The following is a 21478-nucleotide window of genomic DNA, read 5'->3' on the forward strand; positions in this document are numbered from 1 at the left end:
TCTGTCTTGCCCTCACTCTGCAGCCTATGACTGTGTACACTGCCCACTGCCCTCACCCTGGAGATCACCAGCTTTTCCTTCTCTTGATTTGTGTCAGGCAGTTTCTCTGCCTTCAAGCTACTGCCTTGCAGGGAAGCAGCTGAGCAAAGGTAATTGGGTTGTGACATGGTGATCACTGCTCTAACACACAGAACATGGGCGGGGGGCTTCTGAAGGGAACAGGGTGCCACACCTGTCAGAGGCAGGCACCTCCCTGGGGGCAACAACACTGCCCAGACAGACTCAGCTCTTGTCCTCTACTGCTCTCAGGACTGTGTGGCTTGTACCAGCCTCTATCAGAGCCGACAAAGTGAAAGCTGGAGAGGAGAGTTTTGGGAAAGAAGACCTCTGTGCTTGGCTATGACCTCCTTTCCCCCCAGGTTCTGGCGATCAGCAGCACCATTTCTCAGGAGCATCCATGAGAACAAACTGGTCAGGGACATTCTCTTCCACTGGATTCATGTGACCAGACCCATACTGTTTCCTTGATGCTTCTCCACTTCAGCTTTCTTTGGGTTTGGAGCTGATGTGAAGAGCATTTGGCACCATTACTGGTGGGACCCTTCATACAGACGATACTATAATTGGTCAAGGAAAGCGTACTTTAGAAACTCAGAGCAGAAAATCATCCAGAGTAGTAAGTTCATGGTCTACACTTGAACTGAAAGCCAAACCCGACCTAAGTATATAGTGGGGAAGGGAGATCCTCACCTGAGGTCTAGAGCAGGGTGGGGGTGTTCCTGAGGGTTGAATGGGGAGGGAAGAACAAATAGTGTTTAGTTTATTATTGAACTGAGACTTTACTTGGCTGGATGATCACTCCCTTGCTCCCAGAAGGGATGCGGCACATAAGGCCTTTGACTTACTACCTACAGATAATGGTATGAGAAGAAACTCTAAGGTAAAAAGTAGGGCCCCCTTTCAGCTTCTAAGCAACAGAACCAGAGTTGGAGAACCAAAAAAAGTAGGGAACCAAGAGAAGTCATTTGTCCCTGAGAACTCCTAGGATAGAGAAGGCCAGGTAAGGATTCTGAGCTGAATCTGACAGGGATGAGGGCCAGGCCAGCATCTCTGGGGCCTCAGGTCTAGGTCTGGGGGGCCTAAACTGTAACTTTTTCCTAAGCATCTATTGCTGAGTCCTTTGCATAGGTTTTTGGAACAAAGCATCATTAGATGTGAACAGCCCCACTTCCACTTGCTGGAATACAGTGAGTCTAGTTAAGTAGCTCTGGGTGAGTGGAGTGCTGCTCTCAACCCCCCACAATCTTCACTAGGCGTTAGCTCCATCCCAGACTTAGCAGAGAGGAATTCCAGATTATGGGTGGAGGGATAGACTGAGGTCATACCCTGCTTTTTAAAAGAAAACTTCTTTCTTAGGCATTGAGAAAATTGCCAACAATAGGTCTTCATCCTGTGAATTGGTTTCAGTCCAGTTTGCCTCCACCAGGGCCTGGCTGGACTACAGGTGGCCAGAGTCAGTTCCAGCTGATATGGAAGGACACCAAGGGCATTAACCTGGAGCTGAAGGGGAATAAGGCCAGATAAAGCATCTGAACTCCAGAGACTGACTTTGGTTTAACCAAGGGTTAAACTTGGTGTTTTTGGAGCCCCAGAACTTGCTTTAAGTCAAGGACATATTACGGTTCCTCTTTATCCACGAGTTTAAATCTAGATCCCAAGGCCCTCTACTCTCCCTCCCTACCCATCAACCTCAGCCCCAACATACTCTGCCTCTGAGCACTCCTCACAACTCCTCCCCTCCTTCAAGGGACAGGTCATGCCTCCTCCTCAGTTCCTAGAATTTCTCCAGCCCTTCTAGTCATCACTCAGACCTGTCCCTGACTTGCTGATGGTGCTCATCTGTTCTTGCCGATTGGACTCAAGCTCTCTGTGGACAGGAGCTTCATCTTGTGTATTTTCCTTAACCCTTCCCTACTAAAATGCAGGCAGATGACAAACTCAGGCCGCCCCATAGAAATCCTTGGCAAATTCTTCCTTAATAGATGCCCTTGATAGCCACTGCTGCCTAGTTACACAAGGGGAGACAGCAGCAGAGAATAACTGCAAAGACCCAGGGTTTATTGTTGAAGGGGAAGGTGAAAGGGAGGGTGAAGAGCTGGGATAAGAAGTTCTAGATGAGAGGCAGCAGATGCCACCTGGCCAGGGTAAGGCACTCCTCTGAATGACTTCTGTAGGCCAGCAGGCAAGTATAATTTGCCTCATTTCCATGTAAATTGAGGCCTTCTTACAGCCTCAAGGGTCCTTCCCTCTTGCTAGGAATGCCAGCTGACCTAGGGCTCTGAGGTTGGGTAACAGAGCCAGGCCTTTCCTTTGGCAAATATGTAGTTGTGTGGAGGGGCCATGACCCACTCTACAGCCACCTTTCTGTCTGTGCTCACATGATGGCCTGTATCCTGCCTGGCTGTGGCAGCTACATGGAGGTGGCTTGGGCAGTGCTGGGGCTGGGGCAGAGCAGTACTGGCCCTGGGGATGTCAGACTTTGAGTCAGGGACTTGTCCAGCTTGCGGGTCTCAGCCTCCAGGACAGTGGCCTCAGGGGTCTGGGCCACGGCGAGAAGTGAGTGGGAGAGGCTGTGGTGCAGGCCTGCTAGCTCGCGGCTGGTCTGTACTGAGCGAGTGATGTAGTCCTGCCTCTGCTTCCGCTCCAAGGTCAGCTGGGCTCTCAGTAGGGCCACCTGGGGGCAGGAAAACCAGGAGGGAGAGAGGAAGTGAGGGCCCTGAAGCTGCTCCAGCTCTTCCTGCTCTGCTCCTGTGGCTCTCGTGGGACCAGCATTTGAATCAACTACCCCATGTGTGAATCTCAGGATTAGATTACAGTGTTTGGGATTCCTGGCCCTTGGGAATCACACAGAATGTAGTGATTCTCAAACTTGGCTGCATGGGAGACTCAATAGGGAGCTTAAAAACAACAACAAAACTACTCATCAACTTTAGTGAGGGAGAATTTTATGTCCAAATTTTAAGTGTACATTTTGGTGGGTTTGACAATGTACATACCCATGTGTAAACATGATCCTGATCAAGATGCAGAATATTTTAATCACTGCAGGAAGTTTTATTGTACTCTGTTGGAAGCTTTTAAGAAATATTCTGACCTAATTAGACTGTGGTGAGGCCTGAGCATCAGCATTTTTTCCCAAAGCTCCCCAGGTGGTTCTAATGTGCAGTCAGGGCTGAGAATCCCTGATTAATCCTTCCCTGGGTCTAACTGAGGCCACCAGGAGGTGAAGTTGCTGGGAGCTCAGGGCAGGCCTGGGACGAGGGTGAGGCAGAAGCTCCCAGGATGTGTAATCTAAGGAGGTACTCCAGGATGACAGTGAACACCTCTATACATTCTACACCCAAGTGGCCTCTCTTGTCTCACCCTAGTCTGGGCTGTCTCAGGGTCTGCTTTGTAGGAATTCAAGGTAGTAGCTTAGGTCTCACTGTGCAGTCAGGCCCTGCCAGGAGTGACTACTTTCTGAAACAAGCTCAAAAATAATAATTCCACAGTTCTTACTGTTCCTGGGGCCTGGAAAGGCAGGTGAACCTGTAGGTGAGGCCTGAGAGGCAAAGGCTCTGTACAGTTAGTTTCCCTGAGCAGGGCCTGGCGCCAGGCTGCTCTGGCTGGTGTGCTGGCGACAGTCCCACCTGTGGGGATGCACTGAGGGCAGAGGGTGCTTCTGTTTGCTTTAGTCTGTCCTAGAATCTTCTGTCTGCTCCTCAGCCCTCTCCCTTTTCATTTCCCTTCCTAAGCATATGGGAGGCTGAGTGCGGACAGAGCTCTTCTGCCTCCCACATAGACTGACATTCTCCCCAGCAGACACTAAAGGCTGGTTGTCTGAGTGTAAGGGTGGGAACTTAGAAAATGAATCCTTCCAGAACACACCTCTTTCTGCAATTCGGCCATGTGCTTGGAATCTGAGGAGCCCTTCTGTCCTCCTCTTCCATCCTGTGGAAGACAACAGCATTCCTACTGAATCAGGCCTTCCTACCCCAGGGATTCTGCAGGCCTCCTCCACCAGCTCATCACATCCTGGGGACCAGGGCGAGGGCTGAGCTCAGATTGAACTCTATGGGGCACCACGACCCTAGGGCAAGAGGAGGCCCAGCAGCGGCCAAACCAGCCTAATGGGTGACACCCCTGGGGACCTGATACTGAATGTCCAAAGGCTTGGACTGCACTCTGAGGCACCTTTTCATTTACCGAAGAATACCGTGCATCTGCTTTGTGCCAGCCCTGAGCTGTGAGCTAAGGATCCAGAGAGGAAGTAAGACAAGGTATCTGCCCTTGGGAAGCTTTCATGAAAGGAAGGGGGATGGTGAGCCACCAGGAACAGTCCCTCCCTTCCAGACCACAGGGCTACCTACTGATGGGCATAACTCAGGTATAAGCTGGTTTGGGGAGTCTTTCCCAAAATTTTTACCCAAAAAAGGAACTCTGGCCCCAGAATATACTACGCCTAATTTTGCGAATTCAGTATGGCAAGGGGCCAGGAGGTCTAAGAGGCCCACAAAACTGCCACTGAGAGCTCCTAGGCACATCTGGGTCTGGCAAACACCACCTAATACCGATATGCCACGGATTCAGACCAGGAGTTCCATGAGCACTGCCCTGAGATGAGCCTGAGGCACTGGTCAAGGAGCAGGTAGATTAGACATCACGGCAGGTGTTCAGAGTTCCTCAGAATGTAGGGCTGCTAGCTTGGACTCAACCCCGCCCATGATGTTGGGCCTCCTTCCTGGGCCAGAGACAGGCTGAGCTGTGCCAGGTGGGGAAAAACCCAGTCAGGACTGGCTCAAGAGGCTGTCTGCCTCTGCAAGGGTAGCCTGGGGGATGCACTGCAGAGGGCTATGTTGGTGCTGGGGTGGGGCGCCCCAGAGGCTGCAGTCAATGCAGAGGCAAACCTGCTGCGTGGGTGAGGCTGCTGTGACCTCGCTGATCTCCAGGACCCCTGTCCGTGACGCACGCATGGAATTCCTCTTCAGCTTCCTGCGCTCTCGCTCCACCTGCCAAGGCGCAAGTGAGAAATCAGGGCTGGTCGCGGCTCCGCTCAGGGGTTGAAGGGGAGCTGTCTTTCTCCAGAGGCCAGTGTGTGTGAGTGTGAGTGTAAAGGGAGAGCAGCTGTGAGAAACAAGACGTGCGTGTGAGGGCAGCTCCAAGGGTAGTGATGCAGTGGGGAGAGGCAGGGCCAGCAAACTCTTCCTGTTGTATTTGAGGCTTTGTGGACGCTCCATCTTTGTCACAACTCTTTGACTCCACTATTGGAGTACTCCCACAAAACTGCATTTTCAGAAACAGGCAGCAGGCTTAATTTGGTCCTCAGACTATAATTTACCAACCCTGGCCAGAGGGCTGCATAAGAAGTGGAGATACATGCTCACTGGACCCTGAGAAGGCTGGTGAGGACAGTGGGAAAGACCTACCTGCTCCAGGGTGGTCTGCAGCTGGACGTTGTGGTGCTGCAGCCTGCTCTGCTCAATCTCCAGCTGTGCCACCGCTTGCTGTAGGTGCTCAAGCCTTTCTGCCCATACCTGCTTCTCTTCCGTCCAAGAACCAGGTTCAGCATCTACTCCTGAGACCTGAAGGAGGGATCTCTGACTCTCACCTGGGAAGTCCTCAGACAGGGAACAGGGAGAGGACAAAGGGACCCATTTGGAAGGTCTGGGCTTCACAAGCCCATTTCCCAAAGGAATGGGACAAGCTCCTGGACAGCAGATCCCTCTTGGGCCATCTGTGCTCACCAGGCCTCCAGCTCACCTCTCCTAGCTGTACATCTGCCTCTCCTCTGGGGCCCTGTTCTACTCTGCTGGTCACACTAGGGCTGTGGAGCTGCTCTTTCTCCAGAGCCTGTCTGGTGAGCTTCAATTCATCCTCGGGTGTCAAGGTGTGGAGCAAAATCACAACATGAAAAACTCATACCCAGTCTGCTCCACCCTCCATCCTCATAACAGTTCCATTTTCTCATTAGGTTATAGTCTATTTTTCCTGGAGTGTCTGAGCTATTCTATGGAGAACCTTCATTTTACAGATGGATAAAACAAAGGAGCAAAGAGATATACTCAAGGATACATGGTGGGCTCAGACTAAACCCTGCCTCACTTTAGGTATCCCATAAGCTAAGCACTAACTTGGAGCACTGAGGTGTCGCAGGAAGAGCATGGTGACTTTCATCAAGATACATGCTCTCTCCAAACCCCAACTTCCTCATTGGTAAAATGATTACATGGTTCATGACTTTGGGGTTAAATCCCTTTAAATAAACAGGGAACCTAGTGCTAGATATTTTCTAGGCACCCTCTTTTATAAATGATTACTGTCAAGAGAGAAAGAGATAAAATGAGTGTACACGTGTCGGTGGAGGCTGACTAGGAGAGAGGAAGAGCTTAGCAGTAAAAACATTTCCTACTTTTTAGGGCTGTTGTGGAAGACAGTGAGAGTATATTGCCTCACATGTAAAATGCTTAAGATAAAAAATGATACTGCTGCCTATTTACAATAGCTAAGAAATGGAAGCAACCTAAGTGTCCATCAGTAGATGAATGGATAAAGAAGATGTGGTACATATACACAATGGAATACTATTCAGTCATAAGAAGAAAACAAATCCTACCATTTGCAACAACATGGATGGAGCTAGAGGGTATTATGCTCAGTGAAATAAGCCAGGCGGAGAAAGACAAGTACCAAATGATTTCACTCATCTGTGGAGTATAAGAACAAAGAAAAAAACCGAAGGAACAAAACAGCAGCAGAATCACAGAACCCAAGAATGACTAACAGTTACCAAAGGGAAAGGGACTGGGGAGGATGGGTGGGAAGGGAAGGATAAGGACAGGGATAAAACAAAGGGGGCATTAAGATTAGCATGTATAATAGGGGGGCATGGGGAGGGCTGTGCAACACAGAGAAGACAAGTAGTGATTCTATAGCATCTTACTGTGCTGATGGACAGTGACTGTAATGGGGTTTGTTGGGGGGGACTTGGTGAAGGGGGGGAGTCTAGTAAACATAATGTTCCTCATGTAATTGTAGATTAATGATACCAAAAAAAAAAATGGTACTGCTGCACGGAAGGGCTGCATCTGAGAGCTGTCCTCGTGCGTCTGGCAGCGTGGTGCGGGGTGGGAGGGGTTGGACCAGGACCCTGACCAGAGCCACATTATGGGTAAATACTGCTCAGTAACCAAAGAGTATGGATAGGGGGTGCTTTCCTGCCCACCTACATATCTTGCTTTATCTGTGCCTGCAAGAACAAGGCTAGAAGTGGGAAAAAAGGTCCACTGATTGACTGCTTCCTTCCTATGCATGTTATATATATTACCTCATTTCATACTCAAAATTGTCCTATGGGGCTGGTACTATGCTTCCCTGTTCTATTGAAGAGAAAAGATTGAAAGAATTGAAATCACTCAACTAGGGTCACACAGCTAATAAACTGCAGAACCGCATTTCAAACCTGGAAACTTAACTCTTAAGTTCACTAATGTGACCCCTTCTCTGCATATTGCCCTTCAACCAGAGCAGAACATTGTGAGTCCCCAGAAGGCAAATCCCTGCAGGTTTGTGTGTCTGAGATGACAGAGGAGATTCTCTGCTCAGCCCAGGTCAAGGTACCAGGATATGGAGTCCATTTCCCAGGAAAAATGGGGATGGGCTCCTCCTGGCAAAAGAGACCACTCTTTTCGTCTACAGTCAACCTAGCTTTCCTGACTACCTACTGTGTGCAGGCCTTGTGCTCAGTGCCAGGGGGCAAAGATGACTAGGACGTGGCCCTTGACCTTGATGTTAAATATTATATCCTAAGGCCCACTTCCTTTCTCACTAGACATTGGATGTAGAGAATTGTTCCTAGCTGTTCATTCCTAACTGCTGATGACTCCAAGTCTCTCTATCTCTAGCCTCAACCTCATTCCTTAGTTTAGACCACTTTACAGATCTGCCTGTTGGACATCTCCCTTTGTATGTCCCATGGGAAACGCACTCCACTTTCAAACTGAACTTACCAAAGCCTGCTTTTCTCTGTCTCAGGGAACAGAAACCTGGGGGTTTGATTTCTTTCTGTCCTTTCTTCCCTCCTCCCACCTCTTAGCCGATGAACTGCCAGAAGTCCTATGAACCTCTAGGGTCCATCCACGTGTCACCATCCACACTTACTACTTTAGGCCCCTGTTTCTTCCTGGACTTTTATTATAGCCTCCTAGTTGGTCTCCCCAGAACGACTGCTACTCCACACAGCAGCCTGAGTCATCTTTCTGGATTATACATCTGATCATGTTACTCCTTGGCCCCTAAACCTCCATCCTTCCCAGTGGTCACCGAGATCCTTAACGTGACCTACAAGCCCGGAGTGAGGGGGCCTCTGTTGTCCTCTCTTCTCATGCCAACTTCCACTCTTTGTCCCAGGCCTGAACTCTCTACACAGATTCCCCATGCTCTCTCCTTTTTCCTCTTCCCCAACTGTGCTTGGCTAATTTCCTATGGTCACCTCAAATTTAATCTTAAACACCACTTTTCCAGGAAGCCTTTTAGGACTCATCCCCAAGAAAGGCTGGGTGCCCTCTAGTATGCACAGAACACACTGAACTTCCCAATGAGGCACTAACTTTCAGGAGGAGCTGCATTCTAACTGCTCATCCACTGGGCTGTAAGCTCTATGAGGGCAGGAACTGGGGAAGTCTTATTCTCTCTGTACCCCTCAAACTAGCACAGAAACCTGGATTCCACTTACATTGAGGTATTCACCTCAGCATTCCCAACCCTGAGGTGCCTGGTCACCCGAGCTCAGCCAGACAGGGCTCTGTCCCCCATCCTTACTACCTGTGGAGCAACTCACCTGCAGCCTCTGCTGTTCTGAGTCCCGCTCCTGGGCAGATGCCTGGAGGAACACGGCTACCTCCTGCAGATTGCGGACACTGGCCTTGCTCTGGGCCAAGGACAGTGCCAAGTCCTGGGCCTTCTCCCTCCACTCAATCTCCCTGGCTTCTGTCTGCCTCAGGGCTGCCCGTAGTCTTTCCAGCTCTTTCTGCAGCCTGGGCCCTAAAGCATCACGTCTTGTAGAGTGGTCCGCTGCTGGACAGGCATTGTGGCTGTGGGATGGGTCCTCCAGATTCTCCCTCTGCTGGGCTTCCCTCAGCTCCAGGATTTCCTCTTCCTTTTGGGCTGGAGTTAGATGCAGCTTCCTCAGGCTCTCATGGAGGCCCTTTATCTCTTCCTCTTCTCTCTTCTGACTTGGACTCTGCTTCTCTTGTATCAAATCCCCTAGTCCCCTCTGGAATGGAGACTTCTCCAATAGCTGCCCCTGTTTCTTCTGATGTCTCAGCTGTTCATCCCTCTGAGCAAGTGTTTGCTGGAGCTGCTGTAAGGCCTCCTGGTGTTGGAGATCCCGGTCCTGGATCTCACCTTCCTGCGTCCTCAGAGCCTCTTCCAGCTGCTGGGCTCGTGCCTGGCAGGAGTCCAGGGCAGCCTGCAAGGTGGCAGTGCTGGCCTCCAGGCTGTGGCTCAATTCTGCCTGCCCAAGGAGGTGCTGCTCTTTCTCCTGCAGGGCGGCCTGAGCCTTGTTGAGGGCCTCCTGCAGAGCCTCAGCCTGGCCTCGGGCAGCCTCCTCCCTATGCTGGGAGGACTGGTTATCTGCCCACAGGGCCTCCAGCTCCTGGTCCCGTTCCTTGAGCAGTGCCTCTGCCTGTAGCCAGCTGTCCCGCAGGGCCCTGGCCTCCGCCTGGTGCTCCTGTGCCCGCTCAGCATACTGCTGCTGGAGGGCCAGCAAGGCCGCCTCCTGCTCCCGAGACTTGGCCCTTAGGTCACCCAACACCTCCTCCAGGGCCTGTACCCGCTGTCCCTCCACTGCCAGCTCTTCCTGGAGCCTTCGCACATGCTCCTCGTGGTCTTCAAGCTCTCCCTGGCGCTCTTTCAGTGTCTTCTGGGCCTGCTCCAGGGCTCTCTGCAGTGTGCCTGCCTTTTCCTTCACGTGCTCCTCCTGCCCTTGCGCCTGCTGCTGCTGGTCCTGCAGGGCTTCCAGCTCCTGGTCCCTCTGGGCCAGGGCTCTCTGGGCCTCTTCCAGCTGACCCTGAAGTGACTGCTCTTTCAGGTCCTCCTGTTCCCTGGCTTCCTGCAGGTGCTGCTGCAGGACCACTATTTCCTGCTCTTGCTGGGTCAGGAGTAGACTGGTCTCACCCACCTTCCTGTGCAGGCCCTGAAGCTGCTGTTCAAGCTGGTCATTGTGCTCCTGAAGTTCCTGGATATGCTCCTGCTGACATTCCACCTCCTTCTCCTTATCACGCAGAATCAGCTTCATATGCTCAAGGCTCCCACGCTGTGCTTTCTGGCCCTTCCCTTCCTCTGCCCGCTCCTGCATCAGCTGCCTCTGAGAGGCCAGCTCCTGCCCTCGCTCTCTCAAGGACAGCTTGATCTGTTCCAGGTCCTCCTCTAGGATCTTGGTCTGCAGCATCCTCTGATCTTCAAGGACCTGGATCCTCTCCTTTTGCACCACCATTTCCTGGTCCCTCCTCTCGAGGCCCTGAGTCAGATGCTCCTTCTGCCTCTGCAGTTCCTCAATCTGTTCTTGCTGGGACTTCACCTCCTGGTCCTTCTCCTGGAGCTCTCTTGCCAGCAGGGTGCTGTGGCTCTCCAGCTCATGGATCTGGCTACTCTGTGCCTGCAGCTCCTGGCTCCTCTCCTCTAGGTCCAGTGTAAGGTGGGTCAGAGCCACCCTCTGTATTTCCCTCTGGCCCTCCAGCTCCTCGATTGCCTTTTGTTGGCACTCTATTTTGTGATGGTTTTCCTCTAGCTCCAGGGCTAGACATTCCAGAGTTACCAGCTGCTTCTTCAGATCCTGAATCTGTCCTTTCTGGGACTCTATCACTTGGGCCTTCTTCTCCAGTTCTAGAAGCTGATGCTCTAAGACGTTCCTCTGTGTCTCTTGATCCTTCTTGAGCTCTCTGATCTGCTCCCTCTGCACGGTCAGCTCCTGCTCCCGCTCCTGGACAGTCAGGGGCAGATGCTCTAAAACAGACCTGCACTTCTCTAGCTCCTGGATCTGTTCCTGCTGCAGGTCCACCTCTTGGTTCCTCTCCTTTAGGTCCAGAGATAGCACCTCCAGAGCAGCCTTTTGCAGCTCCCGTTGCTTCTCCAGTTCCTGGATTGTCCCCTGCAGAGTCTCCACCTCCTCTTCTCTTTTGGACAGGGTCTGGGCCAGGACAGCCAAATTCTCCTGCAATGCCTTCCCGTGGGCCACCTTCAGTTCGCCCTGCTCTTGCAGAGCCTGGGCTCTCTCACGTTCACTCTCCACTTCCTCATTTTTCAGTTTCAGGGCTGAGCGAGCAGTTCTCAAGTCTTCCTCCAGCGCCCCTACAGCACTTGCCTTGGCCCTGGCTTCTGCAACAGCCACTTGCAGCTGTTGCACTTGAGCTGTCAGGTCCTCCTTGGCTGCCTGAAGTAACTCTCGCTCATTCTGGAAAACAAGACGCAAAACCACTTTAGGCTACACTTCCCTAAGACTGACCCTCCAACACAGGCCCTTCCTTTCCTTACTCTGTGGCACCACCACTGTCAAGGATTTGGACAAAGAGAACTGGCACATTCCACATAAGCTGGTAATGTAAAAGAATAGCCCTACCACATCCCAGTGCCTGCTATGCCCAGAATGAGAAAGCCTCATGCAAATGAGCCTTCTCAGATCCAGTCCTTCAGGGCAGGGAACAAAAATCTCAACATCAAATCAGAAAGAGTAATTGAAGGATCACTGAGGCCTTAATAATGGCTCTCAAGGACACAGGGACAGCCAGGGAATCTGAGACACTTGCTGAAGGAAGCCAGGCGCTACGTATGGATGGGTATGACCACATCCCAAGAAGGGCCTGGGAGCCGGAGCCTGGGCCCCAAGGGTCAACTCCTGAAGTGAGCCCTTTCCCAAACCAGTATCACCTCACCTGGGCCTCTATTCCCTGCAGCTCCGCTTGCCGTAGGCGACTCTGTAAGGATGCCACAGATTCACTCAGTTCCACCAGCTCAGATTCTACAGAGTTCTGATTTGTTTCCCAGTTGGATTTCTCTTTGGGAAGATGAGAGATAGCAGAGCAAGGCCCATGGTTGGGGTGAAAGAAAAGAGGGATACACAGGCAGATGGAAGATGAGGGATGGAATCAGAGGGGAGGAAGGCCAAGAAGGAGGGAATTACATCCAGTTTCACAGAGACATCACCCATCTGCCAGCTGCTCCTGTTTGTCTAGGCTCCCCAATGCTTCTAGACGCATTCATTTGCTGCCCAGTTCCACCACTGCTTGATATTCATCCCAACAAATCCTCATCTTGATCACACAGAAATCCTCAGTGCTGGATTCTAGGCAGGGTTGAGCTAGATGGCACTGGAGGTCCTTTCTAGTCCCCAGTGGTATGATTTTACAGAGGTTCCTAGAAACCAGGGTTGCTCTGCTAGCTGCCCCTCATTTATACAAAATGCACCAGAACCCAGCTCTGTGTGTGGCTCTCAGGGAGTCCTTTGGGATACTTTCAAGACTCAGATCCACTCCCCAAGTTGTCCTCTTCTCTTCTACAGTAGTGGCTTGAGTCTCAAGACCCTCCCCTTTCATCCTTTCCTTTCCACGTCACCACTCTGTTCAGCCCTTGGCTGCACACAGTTATGTTCTCCCCAGATTCCCCCTCCTCGCTATCTTTCAAACAAGCCTATAATCCTTCTGCTGCCAAAGGTTAAGGTTGGAGATAACAAAAAAAAGTTACATGGATAAATGACAAAAGATCCAAAATTTTACAACATTCTATGGAACAGTCCTATCCTGGGTTGCTAGTTTTTTGGGAAGCTTAGCTAGCAACATCTCTCAGTCCACCAAATCTGTTCTTCCTGACCCCTTCTTCTATCACGGCCCTCAAAGGCCAGGAAAAGCAGAAATACAGTTCACAGGGTCATCACCCCTTTGGAAGGGCCCCTAAGTATCTTCTCACAGTTGTGGGTGAGCAGTAAAGTTGCTGGCCAATAAAAGTTCTGGCCTCTTCTGGGCTTCTGACCTTTCTTCTCTCCTCCATCCAAAACCCCCTGCCTGTCTTAAGCTTCTCACCTTCCTGGCTCTGGGACAGCTGTCTCTGCAGGTCCTGCAACTCTGCGTGGACCTGGCTCTTCTCAGCCTCTGTGTGAGTGAGACGCTGTTCTAGCTTCTGAGCTTGATCCCTCAGATCGTCCTGGGAAAGAAAGGGGGCCAGGGCTAAACGTAAGTTCCTCCTCTTCCACAAGGCTGTCCCAGGCCAGGCCCCAGCCCTCTCCTGCATCAGCTTCTGTGGCAGTCTGCCACAGCCTACCTGCAGACTGCTGGGTTATTTACCTCAGAGCTCACATGCATCCCCGAAGTTATGACAGGCTCTGTTCCAACTGGCTGGAGCCTTGAACCCTCTTCTGACTTGTCTATGTCTTGAAACAGAACTGATGAAGTCTTAGCCCAGGGTCCCCTCTCCTCTCCCCAAACTCCTACTTCAAAGATTAGTCCAAAGCTCAAAGGTCACTTCTTCCTTCCTTCTGACCCTCCCTAAGTCAGAATCAATTGCCCTTCCCACTATTTTCATTTGCATTTTATTGATCCAATTAATTCAACCGATTTTGTTTTCTCTTAGAATGCAGTTTAGGTTCTCAGCCATGTCACAAGTCTTCTTGAGGGCAGAGAGCAGGTCTTTCTCCTTTTTCTATCTCCAGCTCAGAATGGCTGGCATAAAGGTGGCATTTTATTTTTATTGATTGATAGGTTTGCTGGGAAGCAGAATTTGCAGGACATTTAGTTTAGTCTCAGGCCTAGAATGCTCTCACAAATGGCACCCTCAGATTTTAGCGGTCTCCAATTTGTTGAGTTTTTCTTGAAGGTCTTGGTATCAAGAAAAATTCATGGCTGAGATGAAAATGATGCAAAACAACATCACACATCTGTGCAGGGTTTTGTAGTTTTTGGGCTCAATCAATTCCCCACTCGTCCAATCCTTACAACCCTATAAGCAGGCAGGCACGATCTGCCCTACTTCACTAGTGAAGCCTAGGCCCAGGAAACCAAATGCTTCGTCCCTGGTTGTCAGGTAGCCATAGAGGTAGAACTCATCTCAGCTGGACCTCAGGAATAAAACAGGTCAAACTGCTTCATGAGCCATTTTCAGGGCAAGGTGAAGGGTTCAAGTAAGGAGAACAGAGAACCATACCCGGGCCTGCTGCGCTTTCCACAGGTCTTGGTGAAGCTTGTGGAGCACAGATGCCACTGCCTCAGCTGAGAGAGCCGTCAGGAGGGGCCCTCTCTTCGATAGGATCCTGGCTCCATTCTGGTCTGAAAAAATGAGGAAACACCTCCTGACTTGGCTGCACTATGAAAAGAAACAGCCATACCTCCCTTGACATGGCCTTGGCCTTCCCTCCTCAGTGAACGTTTTCTCAGCAGTTCACTCATCACACACTTTCTGTGGGCTTATTATGCACCAGCCACTATGATGGACACTAGCTAATACCAGCGATCGTTTGTTAGGCATTTAGTAAGTGCCAGGAACTGTAAGAGCTATTTTACCTCTGTAATTTCATTAACTCATCAGGAAAATCCCAAGAGGTAGGTACTTATAACATCCATATTTTAGAGTTGAGAAAATCAATCTCAGAGAGGATAGGTGACTTGCCCAAGCACACACATCTAGCAAAGAACAGAGCTAGGATTCAAACTGACTGAATTAATTCCAGAGTCTGTGGCCTGAGCCTTGATGCTACAGTGCCTAAGGAACTGTGTTCCCCTTCCTTCTCCCCAGGAACTAGGCCTGGCTTTGGCCCCAAGGACTGAGTTCCTGAGCGGCTGCCTCACCTGGCTCCGGGCTCCAGAGGGAGGCAGCAGAGTCTCCCCCGCCACACAGCTCAGCCTTGCCCTCACAGACAGACCCCAGGGCCTGCTGCAGGACAGAAGAGAGGCTGGCCAGCTGCGCCCGGGCGTGGTGCCCAGGCTGCTGCTCTGCGGCCAGTGCCTCTAGCTGGCTCTTGGTGCTACGCAGCTGCAGCTGTAGCTGGGCTGCCTTGGCTTCCTGGGCCCACAAGGATGCTTGCAGCTGCTGCTCGGTTGCTCGAGATGCCTCCAGCTCCTCCAGTAACTGTGCTTCCTGGGCCAGAAAGACAGCCTCCTTTTCCTTCACTTCCTGCTTCAGTAATTTCACCTGCCAGGGAGGACGTGTAGTCAATCCGAGCAAGGAGTGGGTACCGTCCTAAGCCTGACCCCATGCAGTCTCTGTGCAAACCTTGAATAGAGCTGGAAGGATTTCAGTAGGCTCAGGTCTCCTCCAGGTAGGGACAAGTGTTGCCCTAGATGTGACCTGCATGCCTACCAGTGACTCCTGACACGTGGGCCTAGGCTATGCAAACGGGCTTTGACCCTGGTACCCTTGGCAACTCTTGCCAGCTCCCTGCTGATTGGAACTCTGCCCGAAAACCTGACAGTGAGCCTAATTACACCAGTCATGATAGTGGCTACCATTTCTCAAATGTTACAGTGTTTCTGACTCTATATATTCCTAGAATTGTTAAGAATTACCACCCTTGTTTTATGGATAGAGAAAATGATGCTCACACAACCAGACCTGAATGCTTCTTTGCTGCAGTCTTATCTAGATCTTCCTCCCTTCTTCTTCCCCTCCCAGTTCTGTCTTTCCTCTGTACCCAAGGCCTGGGGTCCTGCTGTGAGCAGACTGAGTCCTGGAAGTCTTCTCGCTGCAGCCTGCTGGACCTGGAGTAATACTGTTCCCCCTGCTCTATCTTGCCAAGCTGACCGAGCACACTTGGAAGCAGCTGCGCTTGAACCAGGCCAGTGTGAACCTCACCACTCTGGGCACCACGTTCCAGGCTGTCAGGGTCCCTACAACTCAACCCTGGGTTAGGTTCCCAAGCCTGCCACTGCCCAATCCTGGCTTCCCCCTCCTGCCAGGGCTTCTGCAGTCCCAGTATGACTGAGCAATCACCCCCACCCCCACCCCAGGAGTGGGCTTTCACCAAGGAAAGGACCCAGAACCAGGGGCAGTACCTGGGCACTGAGCTCCTTCTGCCCTTCCTGGGCTTCCTGAATGGCCTGGTGCAGCGAGCACAGCTCCTGTTGTTGAACTGAGTCAGCTTCTTGCAAAACAAGGAGTGTCTGTTCTTTTTCCACCAGTGACTGCATCAGGCTAAAAGAGATGTGCCAGAGGACTAGGTCATTCTCTCAGGGAATGAAGAATTTCTTCTTCATCTGACTGTCCTAAACACAGCATTAATAATTAAAGTAGAAATAATAATGATAATGTTTATGGTAATAACAATAAAAGCTACAGTGTATTATGGGATTTGGTCTCTTTGACTAATCAGCAAAAAGCAAACAACTCAGCCAGCTTTATTTGTGAAACAAGGAAATAAAGGCTTACTTCTTTTAAAGAAAAAAAAAAGCTACTATGTATTAAGCACCTAACTGAATGTTTCTAAGTACTTCATGCATATGATACCGCATTTCAACTTCATAGTAAATTCCAGAAATACCTATATGATACTTCAAATTCAACAAGTCCAATTCTCCCCCATCCTCTCTGCACCTCCCTTCTCCCCAGACAACCCTTGTTAGGTTTCCTAGCTCAGGGAATGGCACCTCCATCCACCCAGTGCCCCAGCTTAGAAGTCTTGACCATATCAGAGTTCTCCCTCCATCCCACCTACAGCCCATCTATCATGACACATAATTCATTCAAATCCCTTATGGTGCCTTAAGCCCCTTCTCCAACACCCACCCTGGTTCTGCTTTAGCATCGCTCACCTGATCAATTGTACCAGTCTCCTAACTCATCTGCCCTCCTATAGTTTCATCAACAAAAGGATTTGTCTCCTCTCAAACTCTTATTGTGTTGAGGAGACACCCATTCTTCATTCTGAGTGGTCTTACCTCGCTCTGATGTTTTATGTCATCACCGTGCCTTCTAATACATCATAGGTTTGGCTGTGTCAGTCTGCCTGCTGAAAACCCCCCAAAGATTTCCTACTAAACCTAAAATAAACTAGAGACTACTTCCTGTGGCCTAAAGGCCTCAACAATATGGACTTGTCTAGCTCACATTACTCCCTCCTCACTCACCACGCTCCAGGCACACTGCACTTTCAGTGTCACACAACACCCTGCGCAATGACCCACAGAGCCACTGCCCGTGACTTCCCCTCTGACTGCAGAGAACACTCCAGCCCTTTGCATGGCCTCCCCAGTGTCTAAAGGAGGTCTGCCCCCACCCCCCCTCATTTCTTATTCAGCATCCTGTTTCTTTCCTCCGTACCATGGAACATAATCTGTGATCATTTATTTTTGGGATGATTTGATTGATCTCTCTCTCACAAAGCTATAAATTCTATCAAGGCAGGGACCATACTGTCTTGATGAGCACTATACCCCCAAGCTAGCTCAGGGAATAATGCATGTGTAATGTGTACTCTCTAAATATTTACTAAATAAATTATGTGTAAGGTTTGAAGACAGGGACCACATCCTGTCCACAGGGCTCCCTGTACAGTCCAGACCTGGAGGCACGAGAAGCTAGAGGACCTGGGTGAAGAACTGTCAACCTCCCAGTGACCACTAAAGCCAGACAAGCAAAAGCCAACTCCATGGCCTGTCTGGCCTACCTGGCTTTCTCTCTCTCCAGCTCCTTCTGAATTTGACTACACTCCTGGGCCTCTCTCAGCTTCTCCCAAACTTCCTGTTCCATCAGCCTCTGGGAGTCATCCTTGGAAACCAGCTGAGACTTCAAGTCCTCCACCTGGAAAGGTAAGGGCATGAGAGCCAAGGGATGGGACCAGTGGAGGGAAAGGATGCTTCTCATCTAGGGCTTTAGGGCCCTGCAAGGTTTACCACAGTTACCTGCCCATTTCCAAGTCTCTGGAGGTTCCACCAATCCTTATACACTCCTCTTAACCACCCCCTTCCCCAAGAATGTCCAGTCTAGTCATCTGTCTCCCCAGCCTCACACATGCTGTATAAAGACAGGTACAAATGAAAATCCTGGACTGAATATAATTACACTCAAAGGCAAAGTGATGGGCAAATTATGGTTCAGAACACCAGCTGATATGGGATTCTGAGAAGGAAAAGCAACCAGAGTAGGAAAAACAATCTGGTATATAAAATACTGGATCTATGGCGAGGGTGGGAAGAAAAACTGGCTCTGGGGCTGCCCAATAAGACCTAAGTTCTGTGGTCTCCATAGACAGAGATCACTGTCCAGGGCTCTGAGAGGGATGGGCTCAGCTCTCAGCACCCCTCAGTTTCCCACTCAGTCCTGGGGCCTACCCCGCCCCTCCCAGCCCAGGCAGCAGGGCCAAGGCTCCCCTCGTCCTGCAGGAAGGGGTGGGGGAGTCTGGCTGTGGGACTAGGAGCAGGGAGGAGGGACCTGCATCTGGAGGTCTATCTTGTCCTGCCGTAGGGAGCTCCCCTCTTCTCGGAGGGCAGCAAGGTCATCTTTGTGCTGCCGGGCTGCCTGCTCCAGTTTTTGCTGAGCCTCTTGGAGCTGGGTCTGTAGCACCCCAGTGGTGTCCTGCAAAGGGAGAAGACAACAGGGAGTAGAGGAAAGCTTCCACTGGGCCTTGGTCTTGAAATTGTGTTGTAGAAATCTCTGTCATATAAATACTAGTTTTTTAGTTGGGTTGGCAAAAGCTGAGGCAGGACCCAGCAAGGCTCACTGTTTCCGCAGTGCTCCACCGGCTCACCTCCTCCTCCTCTCCTCTCTCACAGGGCGTGCTGGCACACCCAGGCTTTCTCGGCCAGCGTCCCTGAAGTGGAAGCACTCCCTCACCCAGACCAGAGCACCAGCCTCCTATTGTGTGTCCCTACTTCCATTTCATACCACCCCCCCTACACACACAGACTCTCTCTCTCTCTCTCGCTCTCCACTCAGCATCTAAAGCATTTTAAAAAACATATATAGTAAGTCATTCCCACTCTGCTTTTTAAACACCATCCCACAGTTTCCCACTGTCCTTAGAACAAAACCCAAGCTCCTACCATGGCTGACAAAGGGCCCCTGCCTTCCTCCCCACTCTCCCCGGAGCCTTTCAAGACAGAGCAACACGGCCTCCTTTCTGTGCCTGAACTCCCTGAGCCTGTCTGTCTGTCTGTCTAAAGGCCCTTAAGATGGCTATTTCCTCTGCCTAAGATGTTCTTCAAATGGATGGCTTCTCTTTTTTTTTTAATGGCTTTATTGAGATAAGAGTTTATATACCATACAATTCACCCATTTAGAGCATACAATTCAATGTTTTTTAGTATATTCACAGTTGTGCAACTAGTACCACAATCAGCTTTAGAACATTTTCCTCACCCCAGAAGGAAACCCTGTGCCCTCCCCACCACCCATCCCCACTCCCAACCACTCATTTAGCTTCTGTCTGTGCAGGTTTGCCTATTCTGGACATTTCTTATACATGGGATCATACACTGTGAGGCTCCTGTGATCAGCTTCTTTCAGCCAGTCACACACTGTAAGGCTTTCAGGCTTCATCCCCACTGTTCCACAGGGCTGGCTCTTCAACCTTCACATCTCAGCTCAAATGTCACTTTCTCAGGGAGACCCTCCCTGACCTCCTTGTCCGAAATGGCCCCCTCTGAATCACTTTGAGTTACGTTGCCCTAGTCATTTCCTTTACAGCTCTTATTACTACCATAAATCCTCTCATGTACTTTGTGTCCACTCACTGTCATCTGCTCTGCCACCGGAACACAAGCTCCTTGAGGGCAGAGGCCATGTCTGTCATGCTGCCTACCAAACACCTTTAAGCCTGTCACGTCAGCATCTAGCATAGGGTCTGGTGCAACGAAGCCCAAAGAACTGGTCAATGTTGAATGAGTAAGTTGATGCTCGCCTGTTTTCTCTGCCCAGTACTGCCCTCCATACCTGCTCCTTTAACTTCTGAGCCTTCATGTCCTGCCTCAGACGTTCCAGTTGTTGGCTGGCATCTGCCAGCTCCTTCTGGGTCTGCAGCAGTGTCTCCAGGAGGGACACTCTCTCCTTCTCTGTTTCGAGCTGCATCTGTGGAGGAGCAGGAGGGCAAGGGCTTGCTGGATCAGGGGTCCCCATGCTGACTCACTAGGCCACAGCACATCCCAGCTCTTCTGGGGCTCTTCGGCAAACAGGGTTGGGTCTGAGGGCAAAGGAAGGTCTGAACCCACTGACTGAGGACCAGGAAGTACAAAGCCTGCCACTGGCTTGCAGGCTGACAGGATGTGGTAGCAAGAGCCCTCCCTCAGGAAGTCTGATGTCCTGCCCCTGTAGCTACCGGGGATCACCCTGCTCAGTGGTAGCAAAGTAGGTTGTACATTCTCTTCTGGAAGCACCTGCAGCACCATGCCCAGGAGTGGAAAGGAAGTGGCCAAAGGTAGGCGAGCACAGGTTGGGCATACAGCTCCAATCCTCCGAGCCTCCCACCTGGCATAGGGCGCTCTCGGCCTCGGCCCGTTCTTCCTCCCTCCGCGTCCGGAGGGCCTCCGTTTCTGCCTGCTGCTCCTTCAGCCGCATTTCCAGCTCCATTTTCTCCCTCTCTAGGCTCCCCAGAGCCTTATCCAGTTCCTGCTGGTGCCAGGAGCGCTCCTTCTCCTGGCCACATGAAGGAAACACTGTTACAACTGAATGGGTGAGGAGAGGAGGTGGGGGTAGAAGGGTTAGAGTGAGACAGCTGCTCACCAGCTGGGTGGGCCTGTTTCCTCATCTGTCAAGTGAGGCTAATCATCCCTGCCTTACCTACCTCACCAAATTTGAGGAGAATCAAATGAGATTTCAAAAAAAATCAAATGATATAATATAGGTGAAAGCGTTCTAAAGTGTTGTCTAAAGTGAAACTGTCCCTAATATAAGCTACAAGTATCTGTTATTTAAAGCAACCACATCATGGTTGAAGGCTCTAACAATGAACTGTGGGGGCTGACTCACTCTCTGCTGCCCACTCTCCCCTGTACAGGGTGGCAGAGGAAGCCTCCCAAAGTCAGGCTGAGCCTAGCTAGGTTGTCTTCTGTATTATACAAGAGCATTAGGCCAGGGCATCCTGACAGTCCCAGAGGTCCGCCAGTGACCAAAGCCTTCCCTGATTACCCAGACTAATCCAGCACCCCTATTAGGTTCTCAGGATAGTGGTGTAGGGCTCTGGACCAGGCTGCCTGGGCAACAGTCTTAAACCCAACACCACTAGTGTGACCTCAGTTCCTCTCTATCACATTTGTATGTCTGTTTCCTCATCTATAAAAATGGGGATAACAACAGTATGGGAGAATATATTTGTAAAGGACATATCCGACAAGGGGTTAACATCCCAAATATATAAAGAATTCACACGCCTCAACACCCAAAAAGCAAATAACCCAATTAAAAAATGGGTGGAGGATATGAACAGACACTTCTCCAAAGAAGAAATTCAGACGGCCAACAGGCATATGAA

General features: G+C 50.7%; 1 protein-coding gene across 13 annotated transcripts in view; it reads right to left on the reverse strand.

Annotated features, from left to right (window-relative positions):
* Positions 1-2097: 2097 nt before the first annotated feature.
* CEP250 (centrosomal protein 250) overlaps positions 2098-21478 on the reverse strand; it is a 45206-nt gene continuing 25825 nt past the window's right edge. For 9 of the 13 annotated variants that reach the window (XM_073236670.1, XM_073236668.1, XM_073236669.1 and 6 more), the window contains 14 exons: positions 20476-20643; positions 19945-20079; positions 18445-18588; positions 17681-17814; positions 16071-16209; positions 14868-15210; positions 14227-14348; positions 13110-13230; positions 11967-12088; positions 8876-11488; positions 5466-5657; positions 4947-5048; positions 3928-3990; positions 2098-2734 (listed from right to left, as the gene is read on the reverse strand). In XM_073236670.1, the coding sequence (XP_073092771.1) occupies positions 2471-2734; positions 3928-3990; positions 4947-5048; positions 5466-5657; positions 8876-11488; positions 11967-12088; positions 13110-13230; positions 14227-14348; positions 14868-15210; positions 16071-16209; positions 17681-17814; positions 18445-18588; positions 19945-20079; positions 20476-20643 (4662 nt within the window). In that variant the 3' untranslated portion in view covers positions 2098-2470. Of the gene's footprint in view, positions 2735-3927; positions 3991-4946; positions 5049-5465; positions 5658-5751; positions 6841-8875; positions 11489-11966; positions 12089-13109; positions 13231-14226; positions 14349-14867; positions 15211-16070; positions 16210-17680; positions 17815-18444; positions 18589-19944; positions 20080-20475; positions 20644-21478 lie in introns of those variants that run through there. The other 4 variants (XM_017644076.3, XM_073236671.1, XR_012131374.1 and 1 more) reach the window with 4 other exon arrangements.

Source organism: Manis javanica, chromosome 5 (assembly GCF_040802235.1).
Source record: "Manis javanica isolate MJ-LG chromosome 5, MJ_LKY, whole genome shotgun sequence".
NCBI lineage: Eukaryota > Metazoa > Chordata > Mammalia > Pholidota > Manidae > Manis > Manis javanica.